The sequence below is a fragment of the Lynx rufus genome, unplaced genomic scaffold (genome assembly GCF_022079265.1).
Source record: "Lynx rufus isolate CCGP_SWC_20201006 ecotype Redwood Valley unplaced genomic scaffold, mLynRuf1.p SCAF_15, whole genome shotgun sequence".
Classification (NCBI taxonomy): domain Eukaryota; kingdom Metazoa; phylum Chordata; class Mammalia; order Carnivora; family Felidae; genus Lynx; species Lynx rufus.
The window spans coordinates 52,960,771-52,988,076 of NW_025814829.1; the positions used below are offsets into that span (position 1 = coordinate 52,960,771).

At 38.6% G+C, this 27,306-nt stretch overlaps 1 protein-coding gene across 2 annotated transcripts in view; it reads right to left on the reverse strand.

Moving 5' to 3' along the window:
* The window catches only part of DCAF6 (DDB1 and CUL4 associated factor 6), a 134,436-nt gene that overhangs the window by 57,310 nt on the left and 49,820 nt on the right, over positions 1–27,306 (reverse strand). For both annotated transcript variants that reach the window (XM_047077057.1, XM_047077056.1), the window contains exons 8-10: positions 22,073–22,166; positions 20,672–20,791; positions 18,114–18,374 (exon numbers count right to left, since the gene is read on the reverse strand). In XM_047077057.1, coding sequence (XP_046933013.1) covers positions 18,114–18,374; positions 20,672–20,791; positions 22,073–22,166 — 475 coding nt within the window. The remainder of the gene's footprint in view (positions 1–18,113; positions 18,375–20,671; positions 20,792–22,072; positions 22,167–27,306) is intronic.

Here is a 27,306-nt window from a genome sequence, read left to right on the forward strand (position 1 = left end):
AGGAGGTGGCTACTAAGTCCTGGCTTGGGTTCCAGTGTCCCAATGGGGCTAGAATATGTGGATAATAAGCACAGCTCCCCCCAAAATGTAAGATTAATTCCTAGTTTCTAATATCCTGTGTTCCAGTACTTAGCAAATGTTAACGAGACAAAAACCTTGCACTTTTGGATAGTCACCAGTTTCTATTCATAATGGCATTTTATTCCCCAAAAGTAGATAAAATATCTTGAGTTGAGAGCGTCCTTAACTTAATAGCTAAGAAAAGTTTTTCAGTAGATCCTGATTGCTTCAATTTGTACATTGAACAGTCTAAATCTTGCCACTAGGACCACTTCTATCAACTTTAAATTGTCTACCTTCTGATACGTTTGCTCACAGACTTTTGTATTACTAGATTTGGATAACGCATGATCATCATCTGAATGATAGCTTTGGCTTATCCTTACTTATCACCTCTTCATCAGAACATTCAGTTCAACAAATCTGCACAACACAAAAAAGAAAGAAGAAATGATAGGATTTCAATCAGTTCCTGAATCTCTCCATGCTTTGCTTTCCTTTCTAAGGTTTCTTCTCATTTATCCATTTCAGGGATAGATACAACATTCCTACCTATGTTGTTTTTCAAGAACAGATAAGATGGCTTTTAGAAGACCAAAACTGTATTCCTTAAAGAAAAACTGAACAAAAATTTGAATCACAGTGAAGTATTAGAAAATCCTCCTAGAAAGCATTTCATGAAATATTTTTTGTTATATTTGTGTTTGTTCTACATTTCATTGTACTCTCATTTATAACTAAGAGCACTCAGAAAACTATCAACTCTCTAGGTAATCTTTTTTTCAAATATTAAATTTTTCCACAAACATTATGGAATGTACAAATCTTATGAAATAAAGACCATCTTATTTAATTTTATAGATAAAAATTTAGGAAAGAGTATGTCTCTAAAAAACCCATTAATGAAAGATCTAGAATGCTATTATCTCCTCAAAATTATATATTTTCAATCTCTTTAATGATTTAAGGTATTTAAAAAGTTTACATTAAAATAGTATTAAATGAAAAGGGTTTCCTCACTGGTTTTATATCTGTCACAATACTGTACGTAGCTGGGGAATTATTTGTTGTTCCTTCCATCTTGAAAAACCAATCTTTAAGAAGAAATCCTTCTTGATCATTGTTTTGTTCTATTTTCAATCTTGGGCACAATGCAGCTGTTTTTTGGAAGGATTATTTTCCTGGCACATAAACATGTGAAGTGACATGTTTTCATACCACTAGATATTCATAAATACAGTACCCATAACTTCTAACTTACAGAAGTGCTTCCAAATATTAACACAATAAAATTAGTTCAATGCTGATTGTGTCAGTATGTTTGCATGTTCTACCCCATTTGGCTGTGAAATAAATATCTTCCAGAAAGCACCCATTACATAATAAAAATCAGACTAGGGCGCCTGGGTGGCTCAGTCGGTTAAGCATTTGACTCTTGGTTTTGGCTCAGGTTATGATCTCACAATTTGTGAGTTCGAGCCCCACATGGGGCTCTGCGCTGATGGCGTGGAACCTGCTTAGGATTCTCTCTCTCTCCCCCCCCCCCGCCCCCCCGTCTTTCCTTCTGACCCTCCCATTGTGTGCTTGCTCTCTCTAAGATAAACTTTAAAAAAAAAATCAGATCATATGGTCTCATAATAATTTATTACAAAATGCAATATGGTTGGTTCGCTTATTGCAAGCGTTTAGAATTATTAGTTTTAAGGTAGAGATAAGCTTTAGGCTAAACTCATTCAGTGCTAAGCTCAAGGTGTCTCATGGCTAATTTCTGTGTATTTCCAAAAAATTTGTGTTTTGGTCTTGAAAAAACTCTTTAGCCCCTTGACATCAGAATTTTCTCCAGTGTAGACAAAAATAAGGAATTACAGTCTTTTAATAAGATTTTTATTTTATTTTATTTTTAAGTAGCTCCAAACCCAACATGGGGCTCGAACTCAAGACTCCAAGATCAAGAGTCGTATGCTCTACCCTCTGAGTCAGCCAGACTTCTGGGTTCAATTTTGGCTTTTCCACTCAGTAATACTGTAACCCTGGACAAGTCATTTAACGTCTCTATGTCTCAGTTTCTCCATCTGTAAAATGGGAATAATCACAGTATCTACCACATACTATTCTTATGAAGACTTAATGAGATGATCCATGTAAACTACTTAGATAGCACATAGGAAAGGGTCAATTAATGTTACTATTACTTGCCTCTTGTTCAGAAACATGATATTGAATGAAAAATAATGATAGGAAGCTGTTCTGAAAAATATGGAACGTGTTCCCATGACTGAAGTTCTAAGACATTCATCACTGGTGTGCCCAGATTCTGTCATTCAATGTAGCCACGGATGCTTATAGAACGAGACTGACATCATATCTGAGTTACTAACTACAGCTTATGCTATAAACAGTAAAACAAGGATCAAATGGATCCATCTGAGAAGTGCTACATGTGACTGTTGTCACGGACAGAGGGGACTAGATGTTGTGTAGAGCCTGCTTGCACAGGATCGGGTAAGTGCTGATTTTTTCCAATATGGCTCAGTTTTGAAAAGCCCTTTTTCAAAAATAATCACCAATATTGTATACCCTCTCGGGGTATAAAAATTACTTTTTTTCTTTTCCAATCAGCAAAACCGTGCCATAAAGTGAAAAAACAGTTCCTACCTGACCCCCTCTAGGCTGGCTCCATGCTCCAGTGGGGCTCTGTGGTGGTCGAGCCAGTACAGCAGACTCCACAGGGTGTTGTCACTCTGAGCAGGAGCCAGCAACCCATGACTTCAAAGGACCTGAAATGGAAAAAAAGAGTCGGGTTTAAAATCAGCAATATGCTGACTGTCTCTGCCATAGCTGTTTAGGGCATTCGTCTTTAGAGCTCATTCAAAACCCTGAATGCCGTCAACTGTGTATGGCTGTGATAGGAGGTAATTATGAGGTGGTAAGTGGAAGATATTATAATTAAGACAGCCCATTATTATGTGTACTGCTCTACTTAGGAATACAAAAATGTTATACCATGTTGTCTACCCCATACTTATGTCATCTCTGTAAATTACAGCAGAGCACACTATCTAAATAAATCAGTAATTGGGAAACTGAGACACAAAGCAGCCAAATGATCAGTCCGAGCTTATCTAGTCATAAGGCCAGGACAAGAATCCAACCAGTAATCTGATGAAGGCAAATTCACCTCTTTATGATTGAAAAAAAAAAAAAATCACTGAAAGCCTAGAAATAAGTTATGATGTATTTTTTAAAAGCCTAGGAAATAAAAGGCACTTTTTAGTTTAGAAAAGTCAAAATATTTTAAAGTAATATATTCTGACTTTGAAAAATGAAATTTTTAGAAATTAGCTATGATGGATCAATTAATGTCCACAATACACAGACAATATTGTACCTAATCATTAAGTTTAAGAACATGTTTTAATAATTGTTATTCAAGGGGCGCCTGGGTAGCTCAGTCGGTTAAGCGTCTGACTTAGGCTCAGGTCATGATCTCACAGTTCGTGAATTGGAGCCCCATGAATTCGGGCTCTGTGCTGACAGCTCGGAGCCTGGAGCCTGGAGCCTGCTTCGGATTCTGTGCTTCCCTCTCTCTCTGCTCCACCCCTGCTCACGTTGTGTGTGTGTGTGTGTGTGTGTGTGTGTGTGTGTGTGTGTGTGTGTGTCAAAAATGAATAAAATTATTTAAAATAAAATAACTGTCATTCAAATAAAATCTATCTCCTTGTTGAATTTCATAAATTGAATTCCTATTCTGTATTTTTATAATCTGTGTGTTCTAAAAGAATTCTGTATTAAGTTTATTCATTTTTCCTCATATCAAAAACTTACTACATGGACAGAACATACAGATTTTTATTAGTCATCCTCTGTAACAAACTATGCATTATTCAACTTTTCCTTATTTAATTACCAAAAAGTGTTCTTATGACATGTGAGGACAGAGTAAAAGTAGCATTATCAAATGAACACAGGGCATGTCAAGATTAGACTTATTAGGGTCTCAGATGTCTCATATGAATGCTATGATAAAAGCAGATGAGGGACGCCTGGGTGGCTTAGTTGGTTAAGCGTCCAAGTCTTGGTTTCGGCTCAGGTCATGATCTTGCAGTTTCATGAGTTCGAGCCCCACATCGGACTCTGCGCTGACAGCACGGAGCCTACTTGGGATGCTCTCTCCCTCTCTCTTTCTAACCCTCCCCCACTCATGCTGTCTGTCTCTCTTAAAATAAATAAACTTAAAAAAAAAGCAGGTGATACAGAGGAAGTATTTTACCTTATGGTGAAGGGAGCAATACACACTGACTGTTAGCCCTAAGGGTCTCTAATATTGACCATGTAAGACAGCCTCAGGGCCCAATAGGCTGTTAAAAAACAAAGTAGAGGGGCCTGGGTGGCTAGGTTGATTGAGCATCCAACTTCAGCGCAGGTCATGATCTCACGGTTGGTGGGTTCGAGCCCCACATTGGGCTTTGCGCTGGCAGCATGGAGCCTACTTCAGATTCTGTCTCCCTCTCTCTCTGCCCGCCCTTCCACTCGTGCATGCACTCTCTCTCTCTCTCTGTCTCCCAAAAATAAACATAAAAAAAAAAAAACTCAACAAAACACAACAAAGTAAAGATAACACATTTCTCAACCTCAAAATGGGCAAGATGTCTACTTTTTAAAGATTACCACAAATAGACGGATTACCAAACTAGATACTATTTAATAAGAAATCTCAGAGTTGGTAAACAGCATCTTATTTCAGAGACTACATAATCACTCTAAAGCTTATTGTTTTTAAAAAAAATCTGTTTCAATTCAAACTGGTAAGCTATAAATGAAAGGATGAATCTAAAAAATATTGTTCTAATGTCTACAATGTACATTTCTTTCCTGCTAATGTAGACAGTTTTATTTTATACTCAAACTCACTTTAATATTTGGTTTGTCACCTGCTAAATTTCAGTATTTTAAAAATATTTAAATATGTGTAGGAACACTTTAACTTCCTTATTGGTTTTTATGTTGCAAAATTTTTACTTTTGAAACACTTCAGCTAGAGTTTTATGCACAGCACAAAATCATAGCAAAATGTCTCATTATTAAATGTCATGACTGTCATTTAATCAAGTTTTCCAGTCAGTTTTAAGTACAGGAAAAAAAAAATGGTCAGAGACGTCTTTCCTTGGCTGATAACACTCAATTAAAAATGAGGCTCGGTGGGGCGCCTGGGTGGCGCAGTCGGTTAAGCGTCCGACCTCAGCCAGGTCACGATCTCGCGGTCCGTGAGTTCGAGCCCCGCGTCGGGCTCTGTGCTGACTGCTCGGAGCCTGGAGCCTGTTTCCGATTCTGTGTCTCCCTCTCTCTCTGCCCCTCCCCCGTTCATGCTCTGTCTCTTTCTGTCCCAAAAATAAATAAACGTTGAAAAAATAAAAAATAAAAAATAAAAAAAAAATGAGGCTCAGAATCTGTTCCAAACATCACACCTGTATTACAGTTATTTAAACCTATTTTATTTCACCATGGTATTATATAATGTGCTTCTGTTATCAGCACACGGTAGAACAGCTATTTATAAAGTGGAGGTTGCTAAGTTCTACCAATATATAAATGAATTCCAAGTAATTAAATCAGAGTTCTCAAAGTAACGAATACCCCACCTCTGCAGGGTGGCAAAACGAAGTAGTACATCAAAGTATCATAATCTCATTTGTGGGAGACCCCGGACACACTCTAGTCCCTAAACAAAGATTTGCACAGCACCTACTACGTAGCACTCTAGGACAGGATATATAATACCTATCATCCATCTTGAAAGAATTAAACTGGCAAACTGTTTTATGCTATATAATTCTTCCCACAAACATTTGTGGACTATCGTGAGCTTCCTGGCCATGAAAGAACTGGGCCATCAAAATGCTCAAAGAAAGAGAGAGTGGCACGGATTATCACGGTCATAAAACTCCCATGAGTTTTCTAGCACAAGACTCTTCTGGCAGGAGACTGTAGAGTATTTTTGTTGTCCTATACATCAGAGAGTTGATTATGTACACAAGGAATAAGTAGGCAGATACTGAAAACTTGCAAATAATCACAGAAGAGGATGACGGAGTCAGCAGGCTAGCTGGCCAAACGACACCGTAATTCTAAAATCTAGCACTACTACTTTCCCAGGAATACTGGCTAATGTTCAAAGGAGAAACAACAGAAGAAGAAGAGGAAGGGCTAGGGGCCAATAAACACAGGTATCATTTCAGCATGTATGAAATTTCAATAGAAATGTCAAAGCAGGCGCTGAATTCACTAGGTTATTAGAAAGTAGCTCATTAGCGTACAAGTAATATACATCTGCCCCTTTGCAGAAATGTCACAAACCAAATAACGGATTATTCTACATTCAGCTCTCCGGCCAACACCGCTGCCGCCCGTGTTCCTCTAGCCGCGACGGGGAGCGCCGGATGCGACAAAGGCGGGGAGAAGCCGTAAGCGCCATCAGCTCTTTCTGAAGGGCAGGGCAGCGTCTTGTTACACAGCAGCAGTGTTAAGACACCGACTCTACCAGCCGCTCGAGGACACTTGACATTAATAACCTGAGGCACGAGGGTCCTGGGAAGAGCCCTCGTGAGAAGACTGACCGGGAGGAGGCTGCTGGGCGCGCGCAGCCAGCTCTTGCTGCCTCTGCTGTTCGGCCCTCTTAAGCCTCAGTTGTTGCAGGCGCTTACGGAGCAAAGCTATCTCAGGCCCCCTTAAAAATTCTGACACAGATAGGAAAAAAAAAAACAAGGTGAAAAGATAGTAATAAGAGAGGAAATGGTAAGAATCGGTTACATATTAAAGAGAGAAGGGTATAAAGAAAACACGTCTCATGGAGGAATATTAAAAACAAATTACTCACGAGAAAGAAATTACTGATCATCACATTAGGAGATACACTATACACACTTACGTATTCAAATGCGTCTATTTAACCACAATGAAATGAATTACACACATACAGTCTCGAAGGATATTTAAGTAACTAAATAGAATGAAAATAAAGTCTTCCGTAAGCAAAACATTTTAAAATATTCTTTTCGTCACTAATTTCATCTTTCTATAACAAAATGATACTACGAAAAATTAGTAACTATCAGTTATCTAATCTATATACAAAATTGCTAACTTCGATCAGATAATAAGGAAAATTCAATTAAAATTATGAAAAAGTTATGTATTTGTAAACAGTTCTTGGAATTTATTAATGGAGGGCTCTTTAAAAAGTCAAAGTTACATAGTTTTCAGCTGAATAGAATTGTCATTCACTTTTTTTTACCTAAAAAATATTTATATAATCTTCAATATTTTCTTAAAGCAGCAGTCATAGATAAAAGTAGAAATATAACATAGAATTGTGCAGATACATTTGAGTGCCTACTATGTATGAGGCATCGTTTTAGGCTCGGGAGAGAAATAAAACACTGAACAAAATAGTCCCTACTCATGTGGAGTGTATGTTCCGAAAGGAAGAAAGACATCAGTGAACTCACATCACACACATATATGTAATATACACAGGTGCTCGTGTAAAGCAGGGACAATTGCTGTGAAGTAAATTGGACAGGGAAGATGAGGGGAACAGAGACAGCGGAGGAGGGGTTGTTTTCCGTATGATCACCGAGGGAGGCTTCTCTCATAAGATGATTTTTGAACAGAGACCTCAAGGACTGAGGCAGGAAACCACATGGGTGCCTGGAGGAAACGTTCCAGGTGGAGGGAAGAGCAAGTGCAAATGCTCAGAGGAGGAGGTGTGTCTGGGTGGGGGACATATCACAGGCAATGGCAGAAGAATTTACTGATAGTTTAGATGCAGAATGATCCCCAAATTCTGGGCCTACGTAACAAGAAAAAGAAGAGTTTGTCATTTACTGTGACGGGGAAAAATGGAGCAGCAGGTAGTAGCAGAGGGAAGAGGAGAACTAACAGATAGCTCAGTGGAGAACTTGAGTAGGGACTGACTGTAACACTCTAGAATTCACTAATAAATTGGATGTCGCTGGTGATGTGACTTGAAGCTACTGCAAGTGCAAGTGAGAATAAAAGAAGTCTAAGAACTGAACTCTGGGACACTGCAGCGTTTAATAGAAAGGAGAAGCCGTGAGTAGGAAGGAGAAGCCAGTGAGGAGGTTGGAGGGAGCAGCTGTGTCAAATGCTGCTAATATGACAAAAAAGACACCTAGAATTAACCACTGGCTTTTGCACCTTGGAAGTCATTCATGATCTTGACAAGCTATTTCAGCAGAAATCACAGGGGCCAAAACGCGACTGGAACAGGTTCCAGAGAAAGAGGAGGTAATGGAGTAGAGACACAAGGCACACATATACTCTTTCCAGATGATTTGCTGCTAACAGGGAACAGAGAGATTGGACGATGGCTGGGGGGGTGGGGGGGGGGGAATAAAGAGCCCAGGGAAGTTTGTTTAGTTTGGGAAATAACACATATGTCTGTGTGCTGATGAGCAATGTTTAACTGAGGGAAGGAAGAAAGAGGACGCATGAAGAGAAGGGGGCAAATGCAAGAATGCTGTCCCCGAGCAGCCCCAAGAGACGAGCTGCAGTGGTAAGCAGAGGAAGCGGCTCTAAATAGGTCCAGAACGACTTCAGCACAACCGAAGGCAAGGCAGAGACGCAAGGGCTGCTGACCTGATGGTGGCAGCACAAAGAATTCTGTGTCTCTTGTTGACGCTGGCAGCAAATTACACAAACCACCCGACGACTTCTAGCCTCGTTTACCTGGAGTATAAAGGTGCAAATTTGGTTGTTTCCTGAATCAATCGTGCCAGAGATATTAACATCTTGTTACCAAGTTCTCTACTTATAAAGAATTTTATTCAGTCAGCCGACTGGCAGTTAAGATTTAGCAAACAATTCAAGTATCATCACAGTCTCCCAATGCTAGGTTCTTCCTAGGAAATTTTCTAGCACTGAGCAGGACGGTATTCACTGACGAATAAATTGGGATGCTCAGTGGCACAGTGCCTTCTTTTTAGGTACAGCATATACCGCATTTATTGATGGCATAACAGCAATGCTTTAAGCAATATAAAGAATTACTGTGCACCCATAACGTTTGTTATTTTACAATTCAAAACAATTTACCATGAAGAGACTATGTATACGTCAAGCTTTGCTAAGAGAACAAAAACCACAAAAAAATTCACCTGACTTCATCATCATTTCAAACCCTCTCTCTGGAGCTGCCAAGTGTTTCATGGGGATAGGAGAGTCTCCATCTAGATCCACTATGCGATGTAACATATAAACAGCGGGCTCTAAGTGCAAGCCCTGATGCTCTATAACTCGGAAAATCAACATTTAGTTAGGATAACGTCCCGAACTATTTATTCAATGCTTCCGGTGCTTTTTAAAGAAGAATTTGCTTCTTTACTTTTAAGGCTGGTATTGTGGCTTCCCCCAAGCCCCCGGCTTAAGACAAAAAAAATGAAGCTAGGTACAGAAGTTGCCACAGCTAACTAGGAATGGCAAATATTAAATTAAAAGTTCCAAACAGACTAAGCAGACTAAACAACCAGACTAAACAACAGTCTTGTTAGCAGGTAAGATACATACACATTATGTCCTTTAAAAAACACATAAACATATAATTTATAATGCGAATAAATGCACTGAGAATTAGTTTTTGTTGACATGAACCAAAATGGAAAGTGAATATAATGAATACTTTGGGGTTGAATTTTAAAAGCAACAAAAAAACCCTCAACAATGTGTCAGGAATTGCTTATGGGAAATCCGTACCTCCATCTCCTGAAACGACCTGCCCACTGCCTGTTTTCCGCTGAAGGACTCTGGGCTAATCTCCCCAGTGACGTAGTTCCCACTGAAATGGAAGAACAGTAAACTACAGCTGACCCGACAAAGGTCCCCTCAGCTCTAACCTCATGTCCTGCCTCCAATACGTAGGTTCTTTTGTCCTGGACACTGCATTACTTCTCCATCTAATTCGGTGGAACCTAATCTGCCTGCCGTGGCTCTGTCCTCCACCCCACCTTGCTTCTTGGCCAGGTGATCCTTGTGCATTTTTTCCCTAGAACTGTCACTCCTTTACTGACTTCCAAGTTCCTTTGGTCTCTTCTTTGGTCTCCCCAAAGTGACCATTAACCTAATATTTCCACTTGCTTCTAATCTATATACTGTCTCTACCTCGACTGAGTAGACTCTGGTCTCCTTTAAGGAAGCTGTAATCTGGATATTTGGGCTTTGAAAGATTTGCTTTGCTATGCTGTACAACAGAGCAACTGCTGTTCCCGGTAATTTTTCTACAGAGCTCAATTTAACTGTAAAGATTTTGAACAGACCCAAATAAATGTGTAAATCTGGACAGTTATTTGTAAATAAGCAGGAATTCACACATAAGGCATATCATATATTAAGTAAACGAAATTCTCATTGTCTGAGTGGTCCATTTAATTAGAAGTACACGGATCCCTTTGGTGACTCACTTCTCAAGGTGAGACCTCTATGTACTGACAACCCCATTCAATCCAAAGAAACGGCCTTCTCGATACATATTCTTTTATCTAAATTAAAATAAAAACATTTGGGGGCACGTGGGTGGCTCAGTCTGCTAAGTGTCTGACTCTTGGTTTCGGCTCGCAGTTTGTGAGCTTGAGCCTCATGTCACGCTCTGCGCTGACAGTGTGGAGCCTGCTTGGGATTCTGTCTCTTCCTCTCTCTTTGCCTCTCCCCTGCTCACGTACACTCTCTCTCTTTCTCTCTCAAAAATGAAAATGAAAAATAAAACCATTCTCAGAAAAAGAAACAAGTCATAAATCAATCCAAAATGAACAAAATAATTACAAATTTTCTTCTTCTTTTTTTAAAGTAATCTCTATGCCCAACATGGGGCTTGAACTCACAACCCCAAGGATCAAGAGTTGCATGCTCCACTGACTGAGCCAGCTAGGTGCCCCAAAATAATTACAAATTTTAATAAGTGATGGAGTGCCTGGGTGGCCTGGTTAAGCATCCGACTTCGGCTCAGGTCATGATCTCGCAGTCCGTGAGTTCAAGCCCCGCGCTGGGCTCTGTGCTGACAGCTCAGAGCCTGGAGCCTGCTTCAGATCTTTGTCGCCCTTTCTCTCTCTCTGCCCCTCCCCCGTTCACACTCTGTCTCTCAAAAATAAGTAAATGTTAAAAAAAAATTTTTTTTTAATTTTAATAAGTGCTTATCACAAAGTAAACAGGGCTATATAAAAAACATTTTAGTAAAGAAAGATGAATCTAGCTACGGTAAGAATGAAAGACCTCCTTTAAGTGACACTTGAACTAAGACACAAGGAAAAAGAAGTTGGCTACAATAAGCAGGGATGGAGGGGGGAAGCTTCTCGGTAAGAGAACAATAAGTACAAAGGCTCAGAATCAGAAACAAAGAGGCAGAAGAGAACCTGCCTGGCACATTCAAGGAAATAAAGGAAACCAATGCAGGTAGAGCATAATGATCCCTGGGAATTAAGAAAGTGATATGAAATGAGGTTGAAGAGGGGGGCAAAACCCAGACCATGTCGGTTCTTACAGACCCACGGTATAAGAAACTTTCAGTTTTCTTTTTTTTTTTAATTTTTTTTTTTCAACGTTTATTTATTTTTGGGACAGAGAGAGACAGAGCATGAACGGGGGAGGGGCAGAGAGAGAGGGAGACACAGAATCGGAAACAGGCTCCAGGCTCTGAGCCATCAGCCCAGAGCCCGACGCGGGGCTCGAACTCACGGACCGCGAGATCGTGACCTGGCTGAAGTCGGACGTTTAACCGACTGCGCCACCCAGGCGCCCCGAAACTTTCAGTTTTCTTAAAGTTAGACTTCTAAGTGCAATTAGAAGTCTTTGAGGGGTTTAAACAGCAAAGTTACATAATCTGATTTAATACTATAAAATACTCATCCTGGCTGCTGTATGGAGAATAAATGATAAGGGAGTGAGGGCAGATACAGGAGATCAATTAGCAGACAAGAAATGATGGTGAGATGTAAGAAGTAGAAGTTATTTTAGACACAAACCAACAGGACTTGCTGACGGACTGAGCGTGGGACATGTAGGAAAGCAAGGAATCAAGAATAACACAGACGTTGTTAAAATAAGCAAACGGGGCAGGTGGTTTTAAATTTACTAAAATATAAAATGGCTAATATGGAAGAGATTGGCAGACAGGAAGGACAGGAGGTTAAATTAAGTTTTAGTTTGGACGTGTTAAGCTTAAGATATCCAAAGACAACTAAAAAGAAGGGTCAAATAAGCATTTGGACATAGGACTTTGTAACTCAAAGCAGAGATCAGATTGTCGGCATACATTTAGAAATCTTCAACTCAGAGAAGCTATTAAAAGTCACGTGAGGGGCACCTGGGTGGCTCGGTCAGTTAAGCGACCAACTCTTGATTTTGGCTCAGGTCACAATCCCAAGGTTATGGGATCGAGCCTCGTGTTGGGCTCCATGCTGGGCATGGAGCCTGCTTAAGATTCTCTCTTTCAATCTCTCTCTCTCCCTCCTCCCTCGGCCCCTCCTGCAAGCTTTCTCTCTCAAATTAAAAAATTAAAAAATAATTTTTAGAAGCTATGTGAATTGATGCAACAACCCCCCACGGATACAGAATAGAGCAAAGAGCACGGACTAAGGATTTCTACTAAAATATTCAGAAGTGTAATAGAACAAGAAATATCAACAATGATTACTGAAAACCAGCTACAGTTGATAATAAGAATAAATAAGCAAAGTGGTATCAGATGCCAAGAAAAGAAAGTGTTTTCAGAAAGGAGTGACAGACTATGTTAAATGCAAATGGACTTAAAAACCTGGTAAGATACCAACAGAGAGGGATAAAATTTGGCAAATTTGGCGAAACATAAGTCACTGGTGACTGACAAAAAGTTTCAGTGGAAACGGAGTTGAAAGGCAGACAGGAGTTGGTTGATAAACACATGGAAGATGTAAGAAAATGGAGACGGTATATGCGAGCAACTCTTTTGAAGACTCTAATTATACAAGAAGCAAAGACACAAGTCTGGGGGAGAACGTGGGATAATTAAGGGAAGATTTTTTTAAGACAGGAGATAATAACAGCTCACGTCTGAGGTGGAAAAGGACCAATGCAACAGAAAAGGCAATAATAATGACGCTGGAGAAGAAGCAAAGTCCCTGAGAATTTGGAAAGGGATGGGAACTGCACTGTCTAGCCTTTGACAGGAACAGACACACTTCTTCTCAAAATGTGTCTGCTTCTATCACAGATGCTAGAATGTCAGGAGATTCGAAAGTAGGAAAAAGTGCCCCCCATACCGCCCCACTGTGAATGAGAAGGTTATCAGCTTGGGGATAGGATGAGGGTAAAAGGGGAGTGCTAAAATTCTGGGAGACAAGAAGGTGTCAAATAAACACTCTGGCTAGTTGTTGAGCAGCAGTGTTGAAAGACTGTTCTGACACGGCACGGAGCACCCAGTGAAATGTGTGGTTGTGACCTTCTTCACTACGACGCAGTGACTCAATTGCGGACTAAGAGAAGGCAAATAATTAGGTTCACAGATGGCATTTTGCCAGGCAAGTTTTCATGTTCCCGTCGTTCCTTTCCTTCCCCCCAGCAAACGTGACAGAGGAAATACAAGGGGCATAAAGCAAACATTCACACAAAGTGGATCCACAGCAAAGGAGGAAGCACACTTTCCATTCCATGTCTATGCGAGGCCGTAGAGGCACGCCTTGAAGATACTGCGGGTTTGGTTCCAAGGCACCGCAATAAAGCAAATATCCAATAAGGCAAGTCAACTGAATTGTTTGGTTTCCTAGTGCATATAAAAGTTACCTTTACGCTATTCTGTAGTCCATTAAGTGCGCAACTGCATGATGTCTAAAAAACAATATACATACCTTAACTAAAAATCACTTTATTGCTCAAAAATAAAAATAAAAAAGTAGCCATCATCTGAACGTGCAGCGAGTCACAATCTTTTCGCCGGTGGAGAGTCTTGCCTGGATGCTGACGGCTGCCGACTGACCAGGCTGTTGAAGGGCGGGATAGCTGTGGCGTCGGCTCTCTTCTTTCACTAATGGTTTCTTCGTAGCAGCTATTTTACAGCATTTTACCCACAGCTGAACTTTGAAACTTCAAGTCTATCCCTCAGACCCTGCCACTGCTTTATCAACTAAGTTTATGTAATATTCTAAGTACTTTGTTGTCATTTCCACAATCTTCACAGCATCTTCACCAGGAGTACATTCCATCTCTGGAAACCACTTTCTTTGTTCATCCATGAGAAGCAACTCCTCATCCCGTCAGGTTTGATGCTGAGATTGCAGCAATCCAGTCCCATCTTCGGGCTTCGCTTCTCATTCCAGTTCTCGTACTGTTTCCACCACACCTGCAGTCACTTCCTCCACTGAAGTCTGCAACCCCTCCAAGTCACCCATGAGGGCTGGAATCAACTTCTGCCAAATTCCTATTCAGGTTGATATTTTGACCTCTTCCCATGAATCATGATATTCTTTTTATTTATTTTTTAATTTTTTTAAATGTTTACTTATTTTTGAGAGAGTGCAAGTGGGGGAGGGGTGGAGAGAGAGGGGGACAGAGGATCTGAAGCAGGCTCTGCACCGACAGCGGTGAGCCCGATATGGGGCTTGAACTCATGAACCTCAAGATCATGACCCGAGAAGAAGTCAGGTGGTTAACAGACTGAGCCACCCAGGTGCCCCATGAATCATGATATTCTTAATGGCATCTTGAATGGGGAATCCTTCCCAGAATGTTTTCGATTTACTTTGCCCAGATCCATCGGAGGAATCACTATCTATGGCAGCTAGCCTTACAAAAGGTGTTTCTTAAATAAGAAGACTTGAAAGTCAAAATGACTCCTTGATCCAAGGGCTGCAGAATGGACGCTGTGTTAGCAGCATAAAAACATAAATCTTGTTGTACATCTCCATCAGAGCTCTAGGGTAACCTGACACATTGTACATGAACAGGAATATTTTGAAAAGAATCTTTTTTTCTGAGCAGCAGGTCTCAACGGTGGGCTTAATATTCAGCAAACCATGCATCCAGGCTTGTTCCATTTCTAGAGCACAGGCAGAGTAGATTTAGAATAAATCTTAAGGGCCCTCGGATTTTCAGAATAGGAAATGCTAGCTTCAAAACTTTTCTCCTGCATGGCTCGGAGCCTGGAGCCTGTTTCCGATTCTGTGTCTCCCTCTCTCTCTGCCCCTCCCCCGTTCATGCTCTGTCTCTCTCTGTCCCAAAAATAAATAAAAACGTTGAAAAAAAAAAATTAAAAAAAAAAAAACTTTTCTCCTGCAGCTTCCTCACCTCTCTGGGCCTTCACAGAACTGAAGAGAGTGAGGGCCTTGCCCTGGATTAGGCTTTGGCTTAAGGGAATGTTGTGGCTATGCAGACCACTAAAACTTTCTCCGAATCAGCGATACGCCTGTTGTGCTTTCTTTATCATTTGTGTGTTCGCTGGAGTAGCACTGTTAACCTCCTTCAAGAACTTCTGTATATTCGCAACTTGGCTAACCGTTTGGCACAAGAAGCCTAGCTTTCTGCCTGCCTATCTAGGCTTCTAACGTGCCTTCCTCACTGAGCTTAACCATGTCTAGTTTTTTATTTAAAGTGAGAGGTATGCGACTCTTCCTTTCACTTGAACACTTAGAAGCCACTTTAGGGTTATTAACTGGCCTAATCTCAATACTGTTGTGTCTCAGGAAATAGGGAGGCCCAAGAAGAGAGAAAGAGAGAGCGGAACAGTTGTTTGGAAGAGCAGTCAGAACATTCGCACATTTACCGAGCAAGCTCCCTGCCGTGTGTGGGTGGCGTCTGTGGTGCCCCAAATCAATGACACTAGTCACATCAAAGATCGCTAATCACAGATCACCATAACAAATATGATAATAGTGACTAGGTCTGAAATACTGTGAGAATTACCAAAATGTGACACAGACACGAAGTGAGCAAACACTGTTGGGAAAATAGTGCCAACAGACTAGCTCCACGCAGGGTTGCCACAAACCTTCGATGTGTAAAAAACACAATATACGCAAAGCACAACAAACTAAAGGACAATAAAAGAAAGTATGTTTGTCATAAAAATCATGGCTCTGAGATGACACTCTGCCCTATTCCTAGTATCCATAAACCTATCTGAACCTAGAAGTGCAGAAGAGACGGGGGGGGGGGGGGGGGAGAGGCCGAGGCGGGGGGGAATGAAGCAAAACAGAAAAACTCATTAAGCCCTTATTGTTAAAGTAAGGGATAATCAAAGCTTGCTATCAAAACAATTCCAGGCATAATCTTTAGATGTTACATCTAACATCAAATCATTTTCTTCAACAGCTATACTATCTTCACAACATGGAAATATTCCAATGTTCCATAGTGCAGTCAACCAAAATTCTTTTGAGACTCTACCAGTTAAAACTATTTCCTTACATCTTTAAAAAAAACTACAGGCAAAGGTGCCAATTAATGATCAAAACAATGATCACATGATCATCACAAATGTTTTTCTATTTTGATGATTCAAATTGCTACTTAATACTTACATTAAATATTGAAAGGGATTTAGCAATCTGAAATGCAATATTAACTGTGTTAAATATCTGTAACAAAAAAAGAAAAATGAAACTCCAAACTAAGTACTTTACTCAGAAGTGTGTTTAAAAACCAGTGGAGTTAGAATTCAGTGGAACATGAATATAAGCCGGGGAATGTTCTTGCTCAGTTTTCCTGATAACTTATAACTGATCAGAATCTTTAAGAATATTTCCAAGATTGCTATTACTTTTTTTTTTTATTTTTTTTTACCAACTTTACCTGCTCTGACAAACTTTGGACTGATTCTGTCCCTACTTCGCAAACACTCCAAAATATTTTATTTTCCCATAAGCTGAAATGTTAACTATGTCATTTAGAGAGCAGAAAACCTGATTTTATAGCTCTGCTTTAGCTTATTATTACAAATTGTCCACAAGTGTTAATAGTTACATAACTGACTCTAGCTTCTATTTCCACAGAAACTGGAAATGAATGACCAAAATAAGACATACTGATAAAAAAAAATGCCTGCTATAAAACACCCCATATTTGGTGATCTAGTATCAGATTTCAGAGTGGCAAGAATAAAGTGACAGCTTGTGGCAGTTAAGCTGTTAGAAAATTTTTATAGGTTTTAGCTTAGGCCTGCCAGCTGTATCACTAGTTGCTAATTTTTATTATGTGTCAAGTAAAATGCTTCTTCAGAAGAACCCAAAGAAAAACACGAATAAAATCTTAGTGTTCATTATAATTAAATGTACACAGTTAAAATGCCAAGTAAATTATATCTGCTAAAAATTACTGTTATAAATACTAGTACATTCATAGTTGAGGGAAAAAAAAGTTGAACATGAGGTGTTTTAATACTGAGAGGAAAAAAGTATTTTAGCAGAATTTAGGAATTGACATTTTCCCACTAACATCAAGTACCAAGAAGACAAGGACTTGTTAAAACAATTCTCTTTCATGTAAATATAGGACAAATAATTCTTTTGGTAAGTTGTATATGTTGTTGACAAGAGATGTTACCAAATGCACCACACAGAATGTATTAAAAGTATTTCCAGATTTAAAGAAAAATAATAAGAAATATAAATGCATTAGAACTAATAATAATTAGGGCTATATTTTCATGATCACTTTAAAACAGACTTATAACCAAATAAGTCTAGAAATACATTTTGGTCTATAACGGTATATAAAAGTAATCTTAAAGTCAACTGCATTAAACTATGTCAAAACACTATCTGCCAGTACCCATATATTTTAAAGAACTGTCTTAGGTAAACTGAAGATTCCTGATAATTGTTAAATTCATTCAAGTTAGGCACACTTGAAGCTTGTGTTTATGTTACATGTTCACGTATTACATGTCATTTTGATCATTTATTCTGGCAAGAATGAGTTCATGTGATTTAGTATCTTTCACATCAGCCCATAAAGAAGTTTTCATTATCAGAAATCATCAGATGAACCGCAGCCTATTTAATGAGTAGCATCCTCACCAGACTGATGATGTGTATGGCGTCCAGATGCCTCAACAGCCTGCCTTTGTTCGTTGTCTGGAGAAGACAGCAAAGAAGTAGAATGAGGGCTTTCTGTAGAAGATGATGTCGAATGAGCCTGAGCTGACGCTGTAGAGGATGTCGAAGGCTGAAGAAGCTGTTCGGCTGAAGGATCTACTTCCATTGCAGTTTCACCCACTTCCAAATCAGAACTCGATGGGACCGCAGGAAGAGGAGAAACATCTGACTGGCTCGTTCCACCTTCAAAGAACACATGTTAATGCAAATTCAAATACTAACTGCTTTCCAAAACCAACTACTCTAAAGAGATACGTTAAAGAAATACGTGTGTACTGGGGCGCCTGGGTGGTTCGGTCGGTTGAGCGTCTGACTTCACCTCAGGTCATGATCTCATAGCTCGTGAGTTTGAGCCCCACGTCGGGCTCTGTGCTGACGGCTCAGAGTCTGCAGCCTGCTTCGGATTCTGTCTCCCTCTCTCTCTGCCCCTCTCCCCACACTCGCTCACTCTCTCTCTCTCAAAAATAAACATTAAAAAAAATTAAAAACAAACAAGAAATACATGTGTACTTGCACGTGCATGTACATACACACAGATTTGTATAATTTCAGGATATCAAATGCACCCAGTGGTGGTCTGATCCATTTAACCATATAAGCTGATCAAGAGGGGGGAACATCTATCTACAGAACATTTTTGTTAAAATAATCCACCTTTCAAGCTCAATATGGTACCTTCGTTTATACAAAGCTAAATAATAGCTTGTGAAATGCCTATAAATAACATCTAGTCTCTTTAATTTAAAGATGATGATTCTGACTTAATGACTGGATAATAGGAGAGTGGATTTTATTAATATCTTTCCATTCTACAACATAATGTATTTGAAATATTTAAGAAAAATATTATTGGGAAGAGTAAAGTTACAAATAGGTCAAAATAAGGTTAAGTTTCTGATTCCTACATCATTCGCAATGTGTTAACCATTAAACTAACATGACTCAGTCATGATTTAAAAAGACTTGAGTGTCTACTATGTGCTATGCTAGGCTTTGTGCTATCTGCAAAGGAATAATTAGGAATAATCAATAAACATTAACAATTTTCCCCAAGCCTAGATGTTATTAAAAGATGGAAAGGACTAATCAAGTTCATATCTTGCAAGATGCAACTGCCACAGAATATGAAACTTTTTCTTTTAATGACCATGGTTTAAATAATTCTTATTTTATTTTTTTTAAATTTTTTTTTCAACTTTTTTATTTATTTTTGGGACAGAGAGAGACAGAGCATGAACGGGGGAGGGGCAGAGAGAGAGGGAGACACAGAATCGGAAACAGGCTCCAGGCTCTGAGCCATTAGCCCAGAGCCTGACGCGGGGCTCGAACTCACGGACCGTGAGATCGTGACCTGGCTGAAGTCGGACGCTTAACCGACTGCGCCACCCAGGCGCCCCAATAATTCTTATTTTAAATTTAAGCACAAATATAATAACTCTTAAGCAAATCCCCAGCCTAAGGAATTTTTTAAAAAGTTAATTGAGATGCAGGAGTTAACATGAATCATTTATGGATAAAAATCAATATAACTTTTTATTTTGGTGTTTTAACAACTTAGGAGTTAACATTCATACTCCTCATTTTTTGACAGAGAGAAGTAACTTGCCAAAGACCCCAACGCCAGAAAGTAGTGAACCAAGATATGAAAACGGGTCAGCTAGCACCAGAAACAGCACTTAGAAACCAATGCCTAGGTAACCAAAAGGAGAAACTATTCCATTATATAAACCTTCTTTATCTACAGAGTTTTATATATTTCCATTTTCAGAATGCATACAAAAGGGACTTCAAAGGGGACGATCAGACGTCCTTACCTTTTTTTTTTGAGAAAAGCAAAAACAAGGGCTAGGCCTACAACATGAAGGGACAAATTATACTCAGAACCCTTGGTCCTCTACTGCTTCACAGAATACAGTTAAGAAATGTGTGATGATTATAGATTATTACATATATTATATATAAAATGGTATAAAATGGATGATATAAATAATACAGACATCAAGGGCACCAAGTCAGTTAACGTCTGGCTCTTGATTTTGATTCAGGTCACGATCTTAAGGTTCATGAGCCCCGCATCAGTTTCTGCACTGACAGCGTGGAGACTGCTTGGGATTCTCTCTCTCTGCCCCTCCTCCTCTCTCAAAAATAAACAAACTTAAAAAAAAGCAAACAAATATCGGGACACCTGGGTGGCTCAGTCAGTTTAGAGTCCGACTTCAGCTCAGGTCATGATCTCACGGTTCGTAGGTTTGAGCCCCGCATCGGGCTCTGTGCTGATAGCTGGGGGCCTGGATCCTGCTTCAGATTCTGTGTCTCCCTCGCTCTCTGCCCCTCCTCCACTCACACCCTGTCTTTCTCTCTCTCAAAAATAAACATTAAAAAAAAAAAAAAAAATATATATATATATATATATATATATATATATCAATAAAACAGCTTTTGCCAGCTTTTGGCTGACTTTAATTAACAAGAAAAATTACCTCTGGGTCGAGATCTTCCTCGTCCTCTATTGCTTTGTGCAACTTCACTTGCTTCTTCAAACCACCTTGATAACATGTCAGACATTCTCTGCATCAATGACACATTGGGACTCTGCTCACCTATTACAATACAGGTCTAATCAGTGAATTCAGTAATAAGTCAGGATCTTTCATTAATGCAAAAATCTAGATTTTTAAGGCCTTTAAAATGAAAACAATTTAAAAAAAAAAGAATCAAACTGCCTAAATAAATTACATGCATGTATATGAATCTCTTAGAGCTATCATTACATTTCATAGTAAATGTTTATATAAGTCACTCTCTGTATTCTGAGTTCCTCAAGAATAGAATTTATATTTCCTACATCTTTGTCTATTCTTAGGTACCGTCACATCTCCCATCCTGACCTCAACCCACATCTTTAGTTCGAAGAGTGCACAGCCAGGAAGTGCTCATGAATTGTAAACTGACTGATTATAAGAAAGGCTTGTCCTCTCACTTACATTTCCTTAAACTGAATTTATTTTCATCATACTGTAAGCATATTCCATATATTCAAAATTAACAAAAACCAAAAGCTGCTGTATTTGTCTCTTCCCTCTCCTTCTTTCCTCCTTCAAATATATGAGTTTTCTCTTAAGGAAATTACCAAATTAAGTATGACATCAAATTAAAACTGATAATTTTATTCTACAATCATATAATTTAAAATGCGCATCATTTGTTCTTGAATTTTCTGTGAAAACTTGATACTTTATTGCCTTTATGTAATGTAGCTTTATATTTAAGTATATATTATAAGATGGTACCAATGAAAATATATTGGGGAATAAACATGTTTTTGATCTTAACAGAATTCAGAAGTCATCAGAATAAGATTTTGGCTACAGACCAATCAGTAAAATACACACAGATTAATTCTATTTTAAAAGTGTGCCATCTTAAAGCTCCCAAGGTAATTTCTTATGCTCTGTCAAAGGCATTTGATAAAAAGGGGAAAAAAAGATTTTATCTGCTATTATAAAACTCTTGGGTTGGAAACTGAGAGTTTTTGTTTCTCTTTACACCTAATAAAAAGGCAAAAATCAAGAAGTTTGATAATACCTAATGTTTTATATGGCAATGACTACTCCTACTTCTAGAAGGAAGGTAAAATAGTGGATTAATTTTGGAGGGTAACTTGATAGCTATCAAAATACAAATGCACTTATCCAGTGACCCAGTTGCTCATTCCACTTTTAGGGATTTATCCTCAGATACACTTGCATGAGTACGTTAAGATATATGTACAAGGACATTCATTGCAGCATCACTTACACTAGCAAAAAAAAAAAAAAAAAAAAGTTAAAAGATTATTTTTTCAATACCATATTAGAAAAGCCTAACCAAAGTATAGTTACCATCCCGTTCTCGTTCACTCTCAGGCCTTGCTCGGGGTCCAGTATCTGACCAATCACCACGAAGTCTTAAACGCTTCACAGGAGGCTGTCGTAACTAAAAGACGAAGACGAAACTCATTTGCTCAACTCTTAAAGCACGCTTTAAGTCTAACGGATTCTTTCCATGTCCTTGCTTTCTTTACTGAGGATGCAAATGAGATGCTACGTCAAAATATGAAAGCTCTTATAAGGACGAGATCTACTGATGGTACAGCTTACACTTATCATCTTCACCCTAAAGAGTCTGAACACAACTTTGAAATCATGTGTAGGTGACTTCTACTCCCACCTGTATCACTTACCAGCTGACCACAGGGAAGTTATCTAATCACACTGAGCCTGAGTTTTCTATTACGATGATACATGTAGTGTAGGTCAAGTACCTACATATCTGACAAGAGGAATGATCACTATTTGATTATCATTGACAGTTTAGTCTCCGATTCCCCCCAGCATCTACTGCAACCCTTCATGACTCACCTCAGGGTCTCTACTCTACCTTGTTTCCCTCGTTCTTGGCTAATACCTCTTCCTCCAACTTCAGAGAAAATACAGTCAGTCCTGCAGAAGTGACATCAATTTCCTCAGCTGCATTCTACAAACTTATCTATAATCTGCAACTTCCTAATTTCTTCTAACCTTTCTCCGAAGATGTATCATTTATTTTGTTAAGGCTTAATCTCTCCCATCTGTGCTTTTACATTTTGTTCCTTCAAACTCCTCAAGCACCTTGCTTCAATAATTACTCCTTCCCATACCTGCATCCATTTCCTCATTTCTTCCTTACGATATGCTAAAGGTTTTTACCATTTTTAATACACAAAACACCTCAATTTTATGTGTTTAGTCAGCTATACTCTTTCCCCATGTTTTCTGAAGCTTTACTGTCAAGCTTCTTGAAAAAGGTCTATATTTATTCCTTTATGTACCACTCCTCCTTCACTTCACCGTTACCTTACGCTCCCATCTTTCCACTGAATTCATTCTCACCAATGTCATCAACGGGTGATTAATTGCTCAGTTCACTGATCAATGACAAAATGATCAACAATCAACTACCAATTCAAATGGCACATTGCCCAACTTATTTTGATGTCTATAGCACTTGACACTCTTGATTATTCTCTGTAACTTTTATATTTTTAACATTTGTGATTGAGATATAACACATACACCATAATACCCACCCTTTGAAAGTATGTAAGTCAGTGGTGCATATGCTCAGAGCTGTGTAACCGCTTGTATCACCACTAATTCCAGAACATTTTCATCACCTCAAAGAGAAATCCTATAGCTACGAGCAGCTACTCCCAATTTCTCCTTCGACTCAGTTCCTGGAGACCACCAATCTACTTTCTGGCTCTCTAGATATGCCCACTCTGGACATTTCAGACAAATAGAAGCAGATGTGGCCCTTTCTGTCTGCCTTCTTTCACTTAGCATAATATTTTCGAAGTTCATCCATGTTGCCCCATGTATCAGTATTTCATTCCTTTTTACGGATCAGTAATAGTCCATGATTTGGATATACCATGTTTTGTTTATTCATTCATCAGTCGATGCACATTGAGTTGTTTCCACTTTTTTGGCTACCGTGAATAATATTGCTGTGAACATATGTGCAAGTTTTTGGGGGGACATATGTCTTCAATTCTCTTCAGTATATATCTGGGAGTGGAATTGCTGGGTCACATGATAATTCTATGTTTAACTTTTGAGGAACTGCCCAACTGTTTTCCAAAGCAGCTGCACCATTTTACATTCCTATCAGCAACGTGTGAAAGCTCCAATTTCTTCCTGTCTTCATCAACACCGTTACTGACTTTTTTATTTTAGCCAAACTGGTGAGTACGAAGTGGTACCTCACTGTGGTTTTGATATATTTTGGATACTAGATTCTAAATCATTAGTAAAATATAGGATATATACAGATTCTAAATCATAAATCAAATATATGTTATACAAACATTTTCTCCCATTTTGTGGGTCATTCCCTTTATTTTTATTTTTTTAACAAAACATTCACTGATATTTTCCCTGATAATTAAGCAGATTTGGATAGAAACATGGTGACAACTTAGCTGTAAATTTTCTGTTTTCTCCTGGAAACCATTCTGAGCAATAAGGAGGTTGGGGGAAAAAATATCTCAACACCCTCAGCAAAGAAGACAGAAAAATAAAAACCCTCACAAATTCCGTAAGTAGGTAAATATGGCAAAGAGCAACAGAGGATAGAAAATCTACACAGGAAGCCACAAGTACGACACAGAATAACCAGAAGATTAGAGAAAGCCTAGTGTGGTAGCTGTCCAAAATCTTAGACTAAAATCATTTCCAGAAACAGAGGGCCTCACTCTATGTGAACTATATTTAGAATAGAATGGAGCCCTGCTCCATGGTTAGGGGAAGAAACTTTATATTATACAAGCAAAGAACTGGTTGTTATAACCTCAGCAACTATTTCTGGAACAAGACATTCAAGTTAAAAACAGTCCCAAGTTTGACTTTTTGAGATATGCAAAATAATCTCGTCAAGAATACCGAAAGTGGTACAAGCATTAATTCAGTTATTCAAAGAAGATTTTCCTGAGCATGTTTTATGTGTCAGGCACTACTCTAGATAGTGGGAAAAGATCAATGGATAAACTATACAAAAATCCCAACATCACAGAACTTATAGGCTACTGGAGTAGAAAAACAATACATGATTACAAAAAAAAAAAGTAAAATATACAAAGAAAGTGCTGAGTGTTATGGGGAAAAAATTAAGTAGACAAAGGAGATAGGCAGTACCAGAAAGTTAAAGGCTGTGATTATCTGGGAAGACCATTTCATGCCTGGAAAACACAAAAGCCATAAGGTAAAGCACATCTGGGCTGCCTGAGTAAGTAAGTAGACGTGGTCAGAGAAGAGTAAAATAGAAGTACTGAGAGAACAGCAGCAATAACAAGAACTACATGAGACAAGGTCTTGAAGCCACTGTAGAAACCTTAGTTTTGCTTTAAATGATATGGGCAGCCACCTGTAGTACTGATCCGAAGAGCAGCATAATTTGACTCGGTTTTAAAGGATCACTTTGGCTGCTACGTAGCTAAAGGACTATGGGGGCAGAGGAGTCAAAGCAGGGGGACTGGTTAAAAGCTACCATAATAATCTAGGAGAGATGGTTGATGCCTTGGATCAGGGCAGTAGCGGGAGTCAGAATGGGAAGCTGTACTACAGATCTGGGGTATGTATTTTAGGGACAAATCATGGGGACCAGGAGAACATTAGAGACTGGGTTCAACAAAGTAGTCCAATAATGGGGTGGGGCAAATAGGAAAATGTCAAAAAGATATTAGAGGAAAAGGAAAAGACAGAAAAGACAATAAAAAGAAAAAAGGAACACAAAAAATAAGAAAAATGAGAAGTAAAAAAATTGAACTAGACAATGAAAAAAATAAAAGAGAAATTATTAGAGGATATAAAGAAATGAAAAGAAGCCCCCACAAATTAAGAAAATTTAAAAATACCACTGAAACACAAGAAAAAATCATTATGTGAAACTTTTATTCATATTTTAAAACCCTACTCAATCATTTCTTACATTTCCAATCAAAATACATTATTCCTTCCTTTGGTCTACTCATATAGAACATAATTTCTTCTTTTTTTTTTAAGTTTATTTATTTTGAGAGCAAGCGCACATGCGTACATGGGCAGGGGAGAGGCAGAGAGAGAGAGGAAGAAAGAGAATCCCAAGCAGGCTCTGTGCTGATGTGGGGCTCGATCCCACGACCCTGGATTCACGACCTGAGTGGAAATCAAGAGCCGGACACTTAACTGACTGAGCCACCCAGGCGCCCCAGAACATAACTCTTATTTAGAATTCTATTAAGTTTTATATATTCATTTATTTATATCTCTATTCCCACCAAACTGTAAATTCCTGAGGGAGAGGCTATGTCTTTGTCACAGTCATCCCAGATTTTCTAAAGTTTAGTATAGGACCTAGTGCACAGTAGGCACGTGTCAAGGATTTAGGATAAAACACTGAAGAACAGATGTTGAGCTTAAGAAGGAGACAGACTACCAACTTCTATATACACCTGTCAATTATTTGGTTTATTATGCAAGCATGATTTAGTTTTGTAATTTTAATCCATTTTCAGAATTATTTTTCTTAATTCAACAAAGAACACTGAGAAAACCACATTCACTGTTCACGACTCAGCCTCGTTCACCCCGATTATGTAAACATATTGTGTTTACATATGTAAACACATAAGTATTCTATGGTACAAAAGCTGGCTGGCCCACTTCAAATGTTTCTGCATTCCAACTTTCATTATGTAACAGTCAGGAAGTTGGAATGTAACTTCATTCACTAAAACACGCATCTCAAGAGAAAATTACCCAGCAGCAACAAAATAACAGAGCAGATCTCATGTTTTCAATCAGGCCAATAAAGTCAAAAACAGCTTTCATTAGCCATCATACCCCTTTCTCTGTCAATTTCCTAATTCATTTAAATACACCGACACTTTCAAAAGCCCAAAATAGATTTATAAAGTTATCCTGATTTTTTCCTAATTTTATAGCCCTCTAAACCCGCAACCATAAGTACTGGATTTAGTTTTGCATCTCACAGGAATTACAAAATTGTTGTTCCTTAATACCTTTAAAATACATTCACTGATAGGAGTTGGTCCAATACCAAAAAGTCACTGATAATTAATAAAGCAACAGTTAATTTCAAAAACATTTACAAGCCAAGTGATTAAACATAGGACATTAAAAAAAAAAAAGCCAAAGTGAAAAATATGTTGGGAAAAGAAGTTTAATAGGTTAAAACAAACATTTTTGTATTGCTGTATATTGCCAAAGATACATTTTTTCTGGTTTTTGCCTTTTATAAATAAGATGGTTTGCTATTTTATTTTTTTAAAGATTTTATTTTTAAAAATTCTCTACATCCAATGTGGAACTTGAACCCACGACCCTAAGATCAAGAGTCACATGCTCTAAATGACTGAGCCAGCCAGGCACCCTAATGGTTCACTATTGTAGAGTCATTTTAGTGGCAGCAATTCTGTCACTTAGTTTTCAATATAGAATATTGTACGTGTATAGGTATATATGTAACAGATATAAAATGTGATATATAAACTCCAATAAGACTAAATGTTTTCGTTCACCAATAGGAGTTAACCAAA